At 41.2% G+C, this 15,174-nt stretch overlaps 1 protein-coding gene across 1 annotated transcript in view; it reads left to right on the forward strand.

Annotated features, from left to right (window-relative positions):
* LOC149284296 (extracellular matrix organizing protein FRAS1-like) overlaps positions 1-15,174 on the forward strand; it is a 196,768-nt gene that overhangs the window by 71,254 nt on the left and 110,340 nt on the right. The window contains exon 3 of the mRNA XM_089496882.1: positions 13,643-13,750. Coding sequence (XP_089353008.1) covers positions 13,643-13,750 — 108 coding nt within the window. The remainder of the gene's footprint in view (positions 1-13,642; positions 13,751-15,174) is intronic.

Raw genomic sequence — 15,174 nt, forward strand, 5'->3', positions numbered from 1 at the left:
TTTTTATTTTAATTAACTGTATTTCTTTAATTACATGTATTATGTTTTCTCTGTAACAGAATGAGTTTTCTATTCTCAGGTTGATATTCTTTTTCCACTTACAATGTTCTAAGAGAGTTCAGTATGTACCCTTTAATAGCCCATAACATATATATTGTAGTGACTCGCTAATGGTGGCTACCAAATGGATTTAGAGGGACATTCCAGCACTTTAATGTAAATGACAGCCGTTTCCACTTTAATTAAATTAATCAGAAGATTAATTGCATTGATAATGTAGAGCCTGTGTTCATGTAACTTGAGTTGGAAGTCAGTGTCATTTTCCGACTCTCAAACACGGAAAGCACAATGTTAAAATGTATTTTTATGTATTAATGGAAAAAGCACATTGATTTTTTTTGACGCACGTGATTTATTAAGTGGGTTAGTTCCTTCCAAGTAGCAGCTACCGTATTTGAGTTAAGGAACATTACTTAAGTTACAGTCCTTTTTCATAAACAGGTAATTAACAGGCAATTTAATGACAGTTATGAGAATCTTGCTAAAAATCATTTTCACATAATGCACACAATGATGACAGGATGTGTTTTTCTGTACTAACAGCCAACATAATTGACTGTAAAATGGGGCAAATATTACCATGCTTCTATTTTTTAGTTGCTTTACTGATGTGAATAATAAGAGTATGCAATTTCTATAGTTAAGTATGTCCCGACTTGTCACATGTCACTTGCTAACATTATGTGCCCACTAATCTTCACACCCAATGTGATGTGATGCCACGTGTGGGTCTGTCCAAGTTACTTGGGCAGCTTTGTGACCCCAAAAACAGGTACTGCCATGTCACAACAAGGTCCTCACATTCACAAAGGTTTGCAGTACAATGCTAAAGTTAACTACACAATGACATTCACTCCAGCACTGAAAAGGACTACTACACACACAAGTCAAAGAGGTTAAATACACACAGGAATAGACTGCAAAGCCAGAGGGGTAAGTTGTTAGCTGTTAGCTTGTATTCAGTCTGCTGACAAAGTGAAAGCTGCATCCTCTTCGCATTCTCTTTAAATGTAACAGTGCTGGGTTACATCGGATCAGTCTCAGGAGCCAGTAATGCCAGCTCCTACTTTCGGGGTAGACCAGACTTTAAGAATACAGCCTAGGGAAAGAGTTTGAAGGTAATAATAATAATAATAATAATAATAATAATAAACAATATAACAGAGTTTGAATTAGTTTGCAGATTTCCAAATTTTGCCCACAATTAACCCTTTTGGGTTAAAGGTTGAGCCATTTTCCATAGTAACAGGAAAAACATTATTTAGCGCATCTAAATAACAATAATAATTGTCTAGATCAGGCCCGGACTGGGACAAAAAATAGGCCCGGGCATTTAAGCCTGAGCAGCCCATATTTATTTATTTATTGTTAAAGCCCACCCTTCATGTACCATCTTTGCATTTAATCATTCACACAAATCATTAACACATTCATTAATGCAGTCTCACAAATCATTCAAGCAATTCATCCACACATGAATTCATTAATTGTCATACGCATTCACACAATTCATCCACACATTTATTCATTCATTCTCATACGCATTCACACTACCCCCTCTCATCATCTTATCTGCCCCTTCTCACTATGTTCCCCCTTTTCACTATGTAACCCCCTTCCCCACTTCTCAATATGTACCGCCTCTATCTATCCCCTCTCCCCCTTTCTCACTACCTAACCCCCCTCTGCCCCTTCTCACTGCAGCCCCTTCCCTCACCCTATTTACCAGAGCCGGCCTTAGGTGTTCTGGCGCCCTGTGCGGACTACTCCTCTGGTGCCCCCCCATCCCAAAAAAAGAAAGGAATAAAAACTTGTAACAAAACTCCCCTTTCTCACTATCTATCCCCCTGTATCACTATCTACCACCTCTGCCTCTTCTCACTGTTATCATTATATACTGAGGCAGACATTGACGGTGGTACAGCATAATACTTATCACTATATACTGAGGCAGAAATTGACGGTGGTACAGCATAACACCTACCACTATATACTGAGGCAGACAATGACGGTGGTACAGCATAACACCTATCACTATATACTGAGGCACACATTGACAGTGGTACAGCGTAATCCCTATCACTATACATTGAGCCAGACATTGACAATAGTGCAGCATAACCCCAATCACTATATACTACGCCAAACATTGTTGTGGTGTAGGCCTTCCACTTCATTGTCTGGCTTAGTAGTAGGGATGCACCGAAACGAATTCTGGACTGAAACCGAAAATGCAGCATTTACCTGTCCGAAACCGAATATGACCTCCCCACACCATAAAAAAACCCCTTTTATTTAAAGTAAGTAACACACCAAAATAGGACAAAACAATTAAAAAACAATATTATATGTATATATATATGATTGTTAACAGCAATCACATTCCTATCATGCCCAGGCATACCCAGATTCCAGGATGTACTCGCAGACTTGGCATGATAGGAGTATGATTGCCCTATCTACCCCTTCTCACTCCCTTCTGCCCCATCTACCCCTTCTCACTCCCTTCTCCCCTATCTACCCCCTTTCCCCCTATCTACCCCCTTTCCCCCGTCTCACGCCCTTCTCCCTATCTACCCCCTCCTAACTATCTACCCTCTCCCTCTTTGAAGTTCACTTACCTTTCAGGAGTCCTGCGGTGAGGGTGCAAGGCCTCTGCCTCCCAGCTCTGCCACTGTATGGAACAGTATAGAGTGATGGGAGTTATGATGTACTTTTAGAGCATAATTAGATCATGAAAAAGACATTGGAAATGGTACAGCATAACACCCATCACTCTCACACACTTACCAATCCACACATATATACCAATCCACACATATATACCAATCCACACCTATACACCAATCCACACCTATATACCAATCCACACCTATATACCAATCCACACCTATATACCAATCCACACGTATATACCAATCCACACGTATATACCAATCCACACGTATATACCAATCCACACCTATATACCAATCCACACCTATATACCAATCCACACATACACCAATCCACACATATATACCAATCCACACATATACACTAATCCACACATATATACCAATCCACACATATATACCAATCCACACATATATACCAATCCACACATACACCAATCCACACATATATACCAATCCACACATATATACCAATCCACACATACACCAATCCACACATACACCAATCCACACATACATATTTTCCTACCTTTCCTCTTTTCTCCTTACAGCTCCTTTTCCTCCTCTTCGCTCCTCTTCTTCAGTTCTTCTGTCTTCTTCCGGGTCAGAGGGCACGGACAGCGGTGGGCGCGGCTTCAGTGTTGTGCGCCGGGATCTAACAACAAACCCCGGCGCACAGCAGCTGTTGCCGCGCGGATCACAAGGGAGCGGTATCGGAGGTCTTTAGCAGACCTCCGGCTCCCTTGAGTGATTTTAAGCCGGGTTGAACCCGGCTTAAAATCACTCAAGGGAACCGGAGGTCTGTTAAAGACCTCCGATACCGCTCCCTTGCGAGCCTGCTCCTCCAGCGGCGGACATTACTGTCCGTCTCTGGAGGGGTGCAGGGTGCCGCAAGTTGGCACCCGCTGATGAGCGGCACCCGGTGCGGACCGCCCCCTAGAGTGTGACGCCCTGTGCGGTCGCACACCCCAAAGGCCGGTCCTGCTCTAAGGGGCCGGAAAGCCCCCACCAGGGCCGGCCTTAGGGGTTTGCGGCCGCACAGGGTTTAAATTAAAACATCGGGGGGTTTTTTCAACTTTATTTAACATGGAGGATGTTAAATAAAGTAAAAAAAACCCCGATGTTTTAATTTAAACCCTGTGCGGCCGCAGACCCGTAAGGCCGGCCTTGGTGGGGACTTCCCGGCCCCTTAGAGTGGCGGACCCGGTCGCAGTTGCGGCGGGCTTAAGGGGCAGGTGCCCCTTATGCCCTGTGTTAATGCGGCCGTAGGTAGGATAGGGGCCTGGAGCTGCAGCTCCATCAGCCCCTAAGTCAATGCGGCCCTGCCGTGGCCCGGCCCACCGGGCAAACGCCCGGTGTGCCCGATGGCCAGTCCGGGCCTGGTCTAGATTGTAAACTCACCTGTTGTTTCTGTATGTCATCTTGTTATATAGTAATTGTTATGTCTTGCTTACACTTTGTACAGTGCTGCGGAATATGATGGCACTATATAAAACAATAACTAATAATATATATATATACCTTTAAATAATCACTTTTACTGAGAAGTGCAGATTAAATGCATTTTCTGGGGATGACTCCATGTGAGCAAAGCAAGAATTCTTGGAAAAATATTTTATTTGTCCACGCAATGGAAAACAATAGGCCTCTAATGTCTAATTTTCCTATTCTTCTGGGCTGTAATTCAGGCATTGGGGTTGTAAATTTTCAAATTAAACATGCAACTAAGTACAACATTTGCAGAAAATGTTGATACATTAAAGCGCCAGCACTGTGTAAGCCTATATGGCCAAAAGTCATTAAAAACTATTATTGTGCCTCTGAGAATCTCAGATGTGTATTGGCTATAATTGTTTTGTTAGCTTTTGACAAGTTATTGTTATTTATTCTGCTCTAGAATGAATTTAACTTCCCAAAACACTTAATATTTCAGCTACTAGCATCTGTGCTTTGTAACTTACCAACTTTAGCATTTTAATAACTGTGAATTTTAATGGCCTGCTTATCTGAAGGGCAAGCTTTGCATGTGTTGATATAGAGCAGGTCTGCCCAGTATTTGTAAGCCATGGGTCATACTGTTTTGGCATATGTTCATAGTTTACTATATTCATAGTAAACAACCTTACAGGTATTTAGTTACACAGCCTGAAACTCATCATCCTTAAAAACCATGGCTTTGGCTGTAAGATGTGCCTCTCAATCCAACAACAATGCTATTTTGAGGTAGAAGCAGTAGTCTCCTGCTTGTTCTGCAGAGATAAAGCTTTGTGGTCCCTGATGATGCTTTACTGGTTCTACCTACTTAATACAGTCTATTAGCTAAGTACACCTTCCCAAAGGTTGGCCTGTAAAAAGGTTGGAAGCAGGGCCGGCCCAAGACATAGTGTCGCCTGGGGCGAAGTTTGAAATAACGCCACTGCTCATTATCTACCCTTCCTCTCCCTACCTTCTCATTATCTACCTCCCTCCCTATTATCTACCCTATCTCTCCCCCCTTTGTACTTTACTTACCTTCCAGTATTCCTGCGGAAAGAGTCTCCCTGCTCTGCCGCGGTGCACGCTGCTTCACTGCTGAGCGCCGGAAATGACGTCATATTCCGGCGCTCAGCATTATAAGCCGGCACCGAGACCGAGCTAGAGGGCTCGCAGAGGAGCTCAGAGCGGGTACTTCAAAAGTTGCCCCACTCTGCTCCATGGCAGGGCCAGCCCTGGTTGGAAGGTATGGTCTCAGATATAGGAGTCATTTTATAGTTCGATTATATTGGCTTTGGCAATGAGATCGCTGTGAGAATTGACACGTGTAACATTTTGGGAATGTTAAAGTATTGGCTGTGCTTTCAGATGCCAAACTGGGCCACAAAAAAAATTGGCAATTTACATCCCTAGGCAGAATCATTAACAATCTCTTTAACTAATTAAGTGGTTGTGGAAACAGTGTCCCACTCCCACATCTTATAGGCAAGGCATTAACATAACAAATCCGTATGTTTATTTTGCATGCTTAAGTACTTTGTTCAATGGACCCAAAGACAGGCATTCCAAGTCAAAAGGTTCTTTACATTCTTAAGATTAATTGCGGAAGCTTATAAAAAGGAATCGCTAAGCTAACTGGAATACTGAAACTGGTTTATTTCCTGCCCAAAAGCATGTTTACATAAGATTGATTTTTGATGGAGCCTGCAACTGAGATATTAAATTACTGTTTTTGATGATGAGCAATCAAAATATCTAACACTGACAACTCAATAAATAGGCATTTTCCAGAAGAGCAGTCTACGGGCAAAAATAAAACACTCACTCTAGTTTGCGAAGAGCAGAATTGATATCCCTAAATAAATTAAAAGCACTTAAATTTGCATTCCTCTTTATCACTTTGGAATGTTTATTGCATGAAAGAGTATTTGATTGTATCAAGGTTTAGGGCAATATAATGTGTGCATTGGTAAACTGGATTCTACTGGATGCTACAAAGTAATTCTGGTATTTCAGTGTTTGTGCCAGCTGAAATTGATGGTCAGTGAGAAGATCACACAACATTATGGGTCTATTCACTAAACCCCAAGTTGCTAAACAGGAATATTTTGATACCCAAACATTGTTGATGCAGAAATAACTTCCAGGTCTCTTGGGCACACTTCCCGACTAATCATGCTCAGCTGGCTAACCTTCCCCTTCCAAGGTCACATCTTGGAGTATCCCTGCCTGGCCACCCTAAAAGATAACCTGTATGGTCAGAAACCATGTTGAGATGACACTCACTGGAGGGCTGGCAAGGAGGTTGTATAAGGTTTTTTAATTGTTTTTCCGTATATCGTCACTAGCGTTATGGAAGAAATCTATCTGTATTTGCCTATGGGCTTTCTAGACTGCCCCTTTTGTGGTATTTAGGACAAATGGACAGTAGTTGACATTCAATATTCTGTAAGCCACATGTGTTCTTTGGACTTCACTGTAGTACTTGATTACCAAGCCAGGCTTGTTCCAGGGCTAAAATCTTCCAGTGTTTGCCTGAAGACAAACATACACTGCATGCAGTCCCATCTCAATTAAATCAAGGGAACTGTCATAGCAAGTCACAATTATAACATGAATTGCAATCATGTAATATGTTGAAAACCTAGCATGTGTCTCACATGGATATGGAATAGATGGATTCCATTATAACTGCAGAAAGTCAAAATTCTCATTGCCCCCTTTGTTCCTCTACTCTAAACATACACAGACAGAATGTTTCCTGCTTTGTTTAAGTCCACATACATCCAGACAATCACAATGAATGCACATTCTGTAAATTTTCATTCACAAAAGCTTACCTTTAAAAGAAAATAAAAAGCTTCTGGTCTTTAGCAATAAAACATTTGTAACAATCCGTCACACATGGCAGGTAAATATCCGTGTGGTCCTCCTGGCTTTGCATAGTCTTGTTCTCTAAGACTGAAAGAGTTGACATTTTTCTTAAGTGTGTGTGTGTGTGCTTGTGGTCGTATGTAAACCATTGCAGGTGTCCTAATTAATTTTAGGATAATAATACATATTTGCTAACATTTAAAGGAATTCCTTGGACACTTCAGCTGTGTAATCACAGTATATGGCATATTTAGCAAAGCAGAACATGTTTTTTTGCTTGTTGATCCAAATGTACTGCTTTGAGCCACAAAAGATTCAGAAAAGAGTAATTTTTCTTGAATGCCATCACCAAAAATGCCATCTTGATCACCGTAAGAAATAAGTAACTTTAAAAACATCATGTGGCTGTAATGCTATGGTAACTGAAGATTCTTTTGTGCACACAGCTGGTGGCTTTTGCTATGGGAAGACCCAAGCATAATATATTTTAACATTTTTCAAGAAAGGTAAACCTTTGTTAGCCATTCTGTGTACTTAAAGACCAAAAGGGACATGAAAATTTGTGCCGTGGTAAAATTCGAAGAAAGCTAAAACTGTCCTTTAATAGGTTAGATGCAGTTAGGAACTGTAATGATCCAGAAACCAGGGAGTGTATGGCCCATTACCATTTCACTGGTGTCTTTTTTGTGTGCGCGAGTATTAGCAGCCTACAGCACATAAAATGCTAATGCTGTCATCCATCCAAAGATCCAGAATGCAGATAAATGTAAGCATCTTCTGGCAGCTGAAAGCATATTATATGGCAAAGCAAACATGTGCAGAACCAATTAATGAAGCATTATCCAGTTTATTGTCAAATATTTATTCAGTGGTGATTTTCTGTCGATCTAATCTGGATTCCTCTCCAGGGGCTACATCATCGTTGTTCCCCCTAGTGCCAAACACAGCCAAGTGGATACAGTGTGGCTTGTATATACTGTTAATAACAAAAAGGTATTCCTAAACATGCAGATGTGTAATGTAACGCAGCGTTGCAGATTGGACCCTGAGCAAGCATTTACTTGCCCCTCTATCATATAATCACCATCCAGGTGAAAGGTTCTCATGTCACATGTGAGGAGCACAATACTATGTCACATAGCAAACGAATGGTGCCTGACCTGAAACGTACGTGCAAGTCGTGATCAGGGCCGGCCTTAGATATCCCTCGCCCATTGTGCCCCTCCCCCATAATGACCTTCAGAGTCACTTTGTCCCCTCCTTCACTGTGCCACACCACTCTTTATCTCTCATGTAATTCAGGTATAGATCAAATAAACAACACATGGAAACCCAGCATTCAAGGTATAGATCAACTGAATAGGACATACAAACCCTGTATTTGCAGTTATATATTAAATCAGGGCTCGACAAATCCCAGGCGCCAGGTCGCCATAGCGCCTAGGTGTTTGTCAGCCTGTTACAGCCACAAAAACTGCCACGCGGGGGCGCTGCTGCTGTCTGCCCAGGAGTCTGCTATACTATAAGAATCGTTTAGGTATGTTGATGTAGCTTGAAGAGGGTAGGTGATGGAACATAGTACATAGATTTTCTGATATAACATACCCCTGTGACACTGTACAGTCCCAAGGAGATGTTTTTCTGTGCAGGAATAATGTGTAAATTGTATGTACATGTCCGTGAAGTTGGGATTGTCCCTGAAGTTTGCACTTTTACTTAGAGATGTAAATAAATAATAATACTAGACATTCATAAATTAACTTTCTTCACCATATTCTATTATTATTTATGGATTGATTGGCTTTTGATGCATCATCCTATTTTACTGTTGTAATAGTTTCATTTATTATAAATAATATAGGCTAAAAAAAGCAAATGCTGCATTCTCAATAATAGCATAAAGAAAAGTTTGAGAACAACTCAGTTGCTTAATAGTTTGCCCTTCAGTTTGTTCCAGTCTGGGAGCAACTTGGGTTTAGCAATAATAATAATAATGATAATAACTTGTGCCATGACAGAGGAAAAATCTTCATCAACATATCTGTCCAACCTGCCCACAGAGGCAGTCTAGAACCAAAATGCAAGGTAAATTTCCTCTGCACGAGGGAACCAACAATCCCAGACAAACATTTTGGCCTTTATGGATGTCATCAGTGGAGTGCATTTTGTGCTCTTCTAGGCGACCAATCATGCTTATCGTGCCTCCTCTACGGAATGATAATATATCAGTTTAGATTTTTTTAAACAGAAAACTCTTGTGATCTACGCAAGTGCTCTCATGTGCTTATACAATCCACCAACCAAGGTTTGATTGAAATTATCATTTAAATTGATTCCATGCTACCAAACTGCTAAAAAGGGCACATTCAATCATGATTATTTTTAGGTACTGTACCCATTGCTATACCTTCTGTTGAATGTGTGGAGCAGGAGACGGTTATGGAGGGTCCCCTAAAATCCCCTGAACAGCCCAAGAAACTGTGAAATCAAGGGAGATTTGTGCTTCTGCCACACAGAGTTCCATTGTTGCTCCTCCTCATGACACTCTTCCCAGATGAGGTTGCTCTTGGGTTATGGTGGGCAGAAAGTCCTTAGCCACACATCCCCAACACAAGTGTCCCCTTTGGGACACCAGAAATGTTGAGGGGTATGCGTTATATGAAAACGTATACTGCCCACTGAAGTACTTTTATATTATTTTAATTATTATCACACCAAGACATTGAATAGTTTACATGACAGGCATCTTCCCATTTGGCTAATGTCTTTAGACATACTTATTCTGGTGCCATGTATTTTGTATAATGTTTCATTACACATGGTACTCTGTTGTACAATATGTGTACTTAGCAATATGTTAGTTGACTTTTGCTGTTTTATCACCATGTGCAATACTGAGGTGTGTGAACAGCTGCAGATAGTTTCAGATCTCCTTACTGTGAAGGCGATGGTAATTTCCAAGAGGCAGACATTTCACATCAAAGTAGAATGAGCCAAGTGGTCAGCGCTCTGCAGTCTGATGTACAAAGCTGGGTATTACTGAACTACATGCTTTGAAAAGCTTGCTATTTTCATATCATTACTAAATCCCATGCAGTCTGTATTATCACCATATCATTATTGAAGAAATGATTTACGGAGCAAAGATTTATCCTTTTTGACATATATTTTCCATTTGCAACATTTGTTGTATCTAGAGAAGTGCCATGATGATAGGTCTTGGTCGTATTCAGAACATGATGCTATTTGCTAAAATAATACCTCCCAACAATCCTGTATCTGGCAGCATAGTCCAGAATTCGGACACCTGCCCATGGGCGTCGGAACACCTAAAAATCTGGGGGGACAGCATTTTCCCCCATCAGATCCCTACTTTCTCCCATCCCCTATCTACCCTCTCCCTGCCCCCCCCTTCTCACTAGCTACCCTCTCCCTACCCCCCTTCTCACTAGCTACCCTCTCCCTACCCCCCCATTCTCACTAGCTACCCTCTCCCTACCCCCCTTTGTAGTTCACTTACCGTGCAGTCCTGTGGTGGGAGCACAAGGCCTCTGTCTCGCTGCTCTGCCACGATACGCGCGGCTTCACTGCTGAGTGAATATGACGTCATATGCCGGCGCTCAGCGTGAAGCGCCGGCACCGAGTCAGACGCCTCAAGCTCCCACCACTGCAGTCGGGGCAGCGTTGAGGCGGGTGGCAGCAGGGAGCAGAGGAGACAGAAGGACACTGAGCGGTTGCCACTCGGCACCCCTCTCGGTCCCCCCCCGCATGAGTTACTGGCGGGATCCGTCCCCCCGGTTCCTACGCCCATGCACCTGCCCTGTAACAGGCAACTGACTTATATGTAAGAGTTTTAATTTGTGCTCTGTGTGAGTGCCCTGATAAGCACTATATATTGCTTCCTGCGGACATGGGTGCCCGAAAGGTCCACGTCCTTACGGTCCTAGCTTTTAATTCCCACATGTCAGGAAGTATGTAATATGTTACCTAAAGAACAGTAAAGGTAAACGGGAATTATTAATGCTATTTAACCTACTCTGCTGTTACACCCCTCCGTAAAACTGAACCTTCCACCCCTGGCTCTATTAGTAGTCTGTAGTGAACATTAGTAGTCATATATAAAATGTCATTTTGGTGCTGTTTTTGAAATCTCCATAGCAACCAAAGAAATTGTTCAGTTGGTAGGAACTTTTCATCTGTTGCTATGGCAAAAAGGCCATTTTTTATACCTGACCTTTATTGAATTGTTCTGGAGATGGAATAACTGCCCTCTAAAAACAAAAATAAAAAAATCGTATTCTTTCTGTAAGTTTTTAAGCTCCACTTATACTTAATCTAATGTGTGACTCTTTTAACCACACCTGTGAAATGTGCTTAAACAGGGCTGATGATATAAGCCATCATTAGATTTACATGCACAAACCTGTCCGCGATGCTAAATAATGCAATTTTATGCTGTATTCTTTTTATCTGTTCCAAATTAGGTATTACTAGGTATATCTTGGCATTGGCCAGTGAAAAAAAATTTTTACGTAAGGCTCTGGAGTATTCCTGTTTCAAAACCAGAATATTCTTAGGATCAGAAGGATTGTTCCATCTATCAAAAGAAAGGGCTCCACATAAATGAAATGGATGCTTCTTCCCACAGTTAAGACGTATTATCAAAATGACTCCAATGTTGCCTTCCACAGCTTAAGAATAGTAGCTGCATCTAGTATTGTTCGGCTGTGTTAATTTATTTCAATTGGTTATTACGTTGTTTTGAAGCTGTATACTTTTCAGTCCTTTTTATGGAACCTAAAGCCCTAGTTACTATGGTTGGTTTAACTTGAAACAAGCAAGCCACTGGAAAGAATAAAGGATGGCACAGCTTGACACAGGCAGGACTGCTTTGAATCTCAGCGTCAGATCTCCTAGGGTGACTGTGGAAGATACCGTGGGGTTTCTATATAAAGAGTCTAAAAAGTGCCCTTATTTCCATGGTAACTGGTAGAATGACGCTGCTGATTGGACCATTCTATTAGCTGACATAGCAGTAAGACTTTTCACCGGAATCACATTCGATACAGAACCCCAATAATTTTAAGACTTTGTTGACCCATTTGGTTTAAGCGAGATTGATGTTTTTGAATAATGTCATGCCACTTTTTCATGTCAGAGCCACTTTAAAATAACTGCTGTCCTCTCTGTTCCTTATGGAGCTGTCAGCTTCCATCACAGGGGTAGAATAATTATGCAAATCTGCCCCCTCCAGCAAAGCAAACATTTGGGACGGTGACAGCTCACCTTAAAGATCTGCTGCTATTCACATTGAAGCAGCAAGGGCCTACAACATCAAAAAGGAGACCAATTTGTAAAGTAAAAACGATGATTACCTTTACAAATCAGTAAAGTGAATGCAACCAATATTAGGTTTAACATTGGGTGGATGTATTCAGTGGAGGCTCTGCATTTTTTATGATCTCTATGTGAAGGAGCTTAAAATTGCGTCTTTAATTTAAACAAATTGCTTACTCACATACATATGGTTACACTTTTGCATCTTGAAAACAGATTATAGGAATGTAACATTATATAGTATTTGCTTAGATCCATTTTCTGATGGGAACAGACAGAGCTGCTTAATCAGCTTCTGCAATAGTGCTCTACCGTATTTGTGTTTCAAATATCTCAGTCATCAATGCCTGGGAGTTCATGGTAGATGACCGCATGCCTGAGAATCATAAGTAAACACAGTGGACGTTCTTATGAAATATGCCATCCAGCTAGTAGACAAGTGGCTGTATGCCTCTGAGCCTGGAGACTTATGTTCTGTTGTAGTTTTAGCTGAATGCTCACTAATAAAATGTATGGATGTGTGTCGAGATGGATCACTTGCCTCTGCACCCTATAGGCCGAAAACCCCCCAACATTGTTTAGTGATTTATATCCAATTTACACATGAGGCATTGCTCAGCTGCTGTACATGGACGCCATAGAGCATTCAATATATATAAACCACTTGAGCCTTAGAGTTTATTGATTCAATGGTGAAATATGTAGTGTAGGTCACAGCAGGACCCATGGCATAGACTCAGTGTGAAATAGTACCGCTATCATTCTATCCTTGGCAGAAATACATTGTTCATTATCACATGCTAAGAATATAGGACCCTTCGAGCCCTTTAAACACATCCTTAGCAGCGAATAAGGTCTATGATTCCCCAGCAAAGTGAAACTTTGGTTATTATCACTACACTACCTCATTATTACTTTAGGACAATTTTTTTTTGAACCACGTCTAATAAATTGACCTCTTTTAATTCCTATTTTTTTCAGAATGAGGGGAAAAGAGGGAAACAATCAGTAAAATCCATTATCAGTTGCATTATTCTTCATTGTAATTTCAGTAATGTGATAATTGAAATTGTTTCTGCAAGATTACATTCTTTTCATAAATCAATTGAGATAGGATTGGTGGCAATGAGTTTAGAGGGAATTTTGCTGTAAATCGTGTTATCTTGAATTTATTGAATTCAAATGTTGGACTGACCATTGTTTTCCTTTATTCGTGATTACAGAACAACACTGAGTGGAAGCCGGAGTCATGCTTGGACTGCACTTGCCACGATGATATTGTGGTGTGTGAAAGCACCATTTGCAGAGACCCCCAATGTGACTTCGCAAAGGTATTATGATACGTGGCACCAGAAGTCGTAACAGAGTTTGTCTAATTTCTGAAATGTAAAAAAGATGAAATAGAGACACCTGAACAGAGCAATATTTCATTAAATCCTTGCTTTGAACATAAGTGATTTTATCAGCTTCAACCACTTTGATTAAGCTACAAGTGCTCATGCTGGGGAATCCGAATAATTATGGTTACATTGTGGCTCTTAAGCAGTGTTCCCTCTAAGCTGTGCGCTTTTGCGCTCCCTTTCAGAGGGAGCTAGCGCACACGAACAAAAATTGTGCGCACAACCAGTAGCGTACCGAAGGGGAGCGGTCCGCTACTCGTTGTGTGCACGGCACCCCTCCAGAGACAGACAGTAATGTCCACCGCTAGAGGAGAAAGCTCGGTTGGGGAGATCAAGGAGCTGGAGGTCTGTTAATGCAGACCTCCGATCCTGCTCCCTTTCGATTCGCGTGGCAACTGATCCTGTGCGTCGGGATTGGTTGTCATGTCCTGGCGCACAGCACTGAAGCCACGCCCACCACCTCCACTGCAAAGGAAGGAGAGGACACAGAAGAGGGAAGAAACGAAGAGGAGGAAAAGTGACAGGTAGGAAAACATTCTGTGAGAGTGAATTAGTAAGTGTGTGAGAGTGAGGGGTGTTATGCTGTAGTTTAAACTGAATGTTTGTGAATGAGTGTGTGTGTGATAGCATGGATGTGTAAGTGTGTGGGGGGGATAGCATGACATAGGGAGGGTGTAATCATATTCCTATCATGCTCAGGTTCCAGCTTGTACTGGCTGCCTGAGCATGATAGGATTGCTGTAAGCAATTATATATTTTTTTGTTAAATTTTGGTGTGTGAACCACAGCTTTATTAAAAGTAAGTAACACACCAAAATTGGACAGAACAATTTGATAACAATATTAATATATATATATATATATATATATATATATATATATATATATATATATATACGATTGCTAACAGCAATCCACTCCAAGTGAATGCTAAATTTTCAGGTCCAGAATTTTCATTTCGGTGCACCCCTATATATATATATATATATATATATAATATATATATATATATATATATATATATATATATATATATATATATATATATATAGATAGATACTAGGCCAGACACTAAAGTGGTAGGCCTACACCACATCAATGTTTGGCTTAGTATTTAGTGATTGGGGTTATGCTGCATTATTGTCAATGTCTGGTCTCAATGTATACTTGATAAAGACCTCATCGTGAGGTCGAAACGTTGTTGTTCTTCTCCTTCAAATAAACCTGCCTGAGTGGAACCCTTGAGTGCCTGGAGCCTTTTTCTATTTTGATTTACTGGGGAGCTGGCCCTTCCTTGCACAGCTAAGCACCTGAGTTCCTGTGGTGTGTGCAGATTCCTGATTCTGGTGACTGGC

This window comes from Sceloporus occidentalis, unplaced genomic scaffold, assembly GCF_023333645.1.
Source record: "Sceloporus occidentalis isolate IW3139 unplaced genomic scaffold, rSceOcc1.0.p SCAF_95, whole genome shotgun sequence".
Lineage (NCBI taxonomy): Eukaryota > Metazoa > Chordata > Lepidosauria > Squamata > Phrynosomatidae > Sceloporus > Sceloporus occidentalis.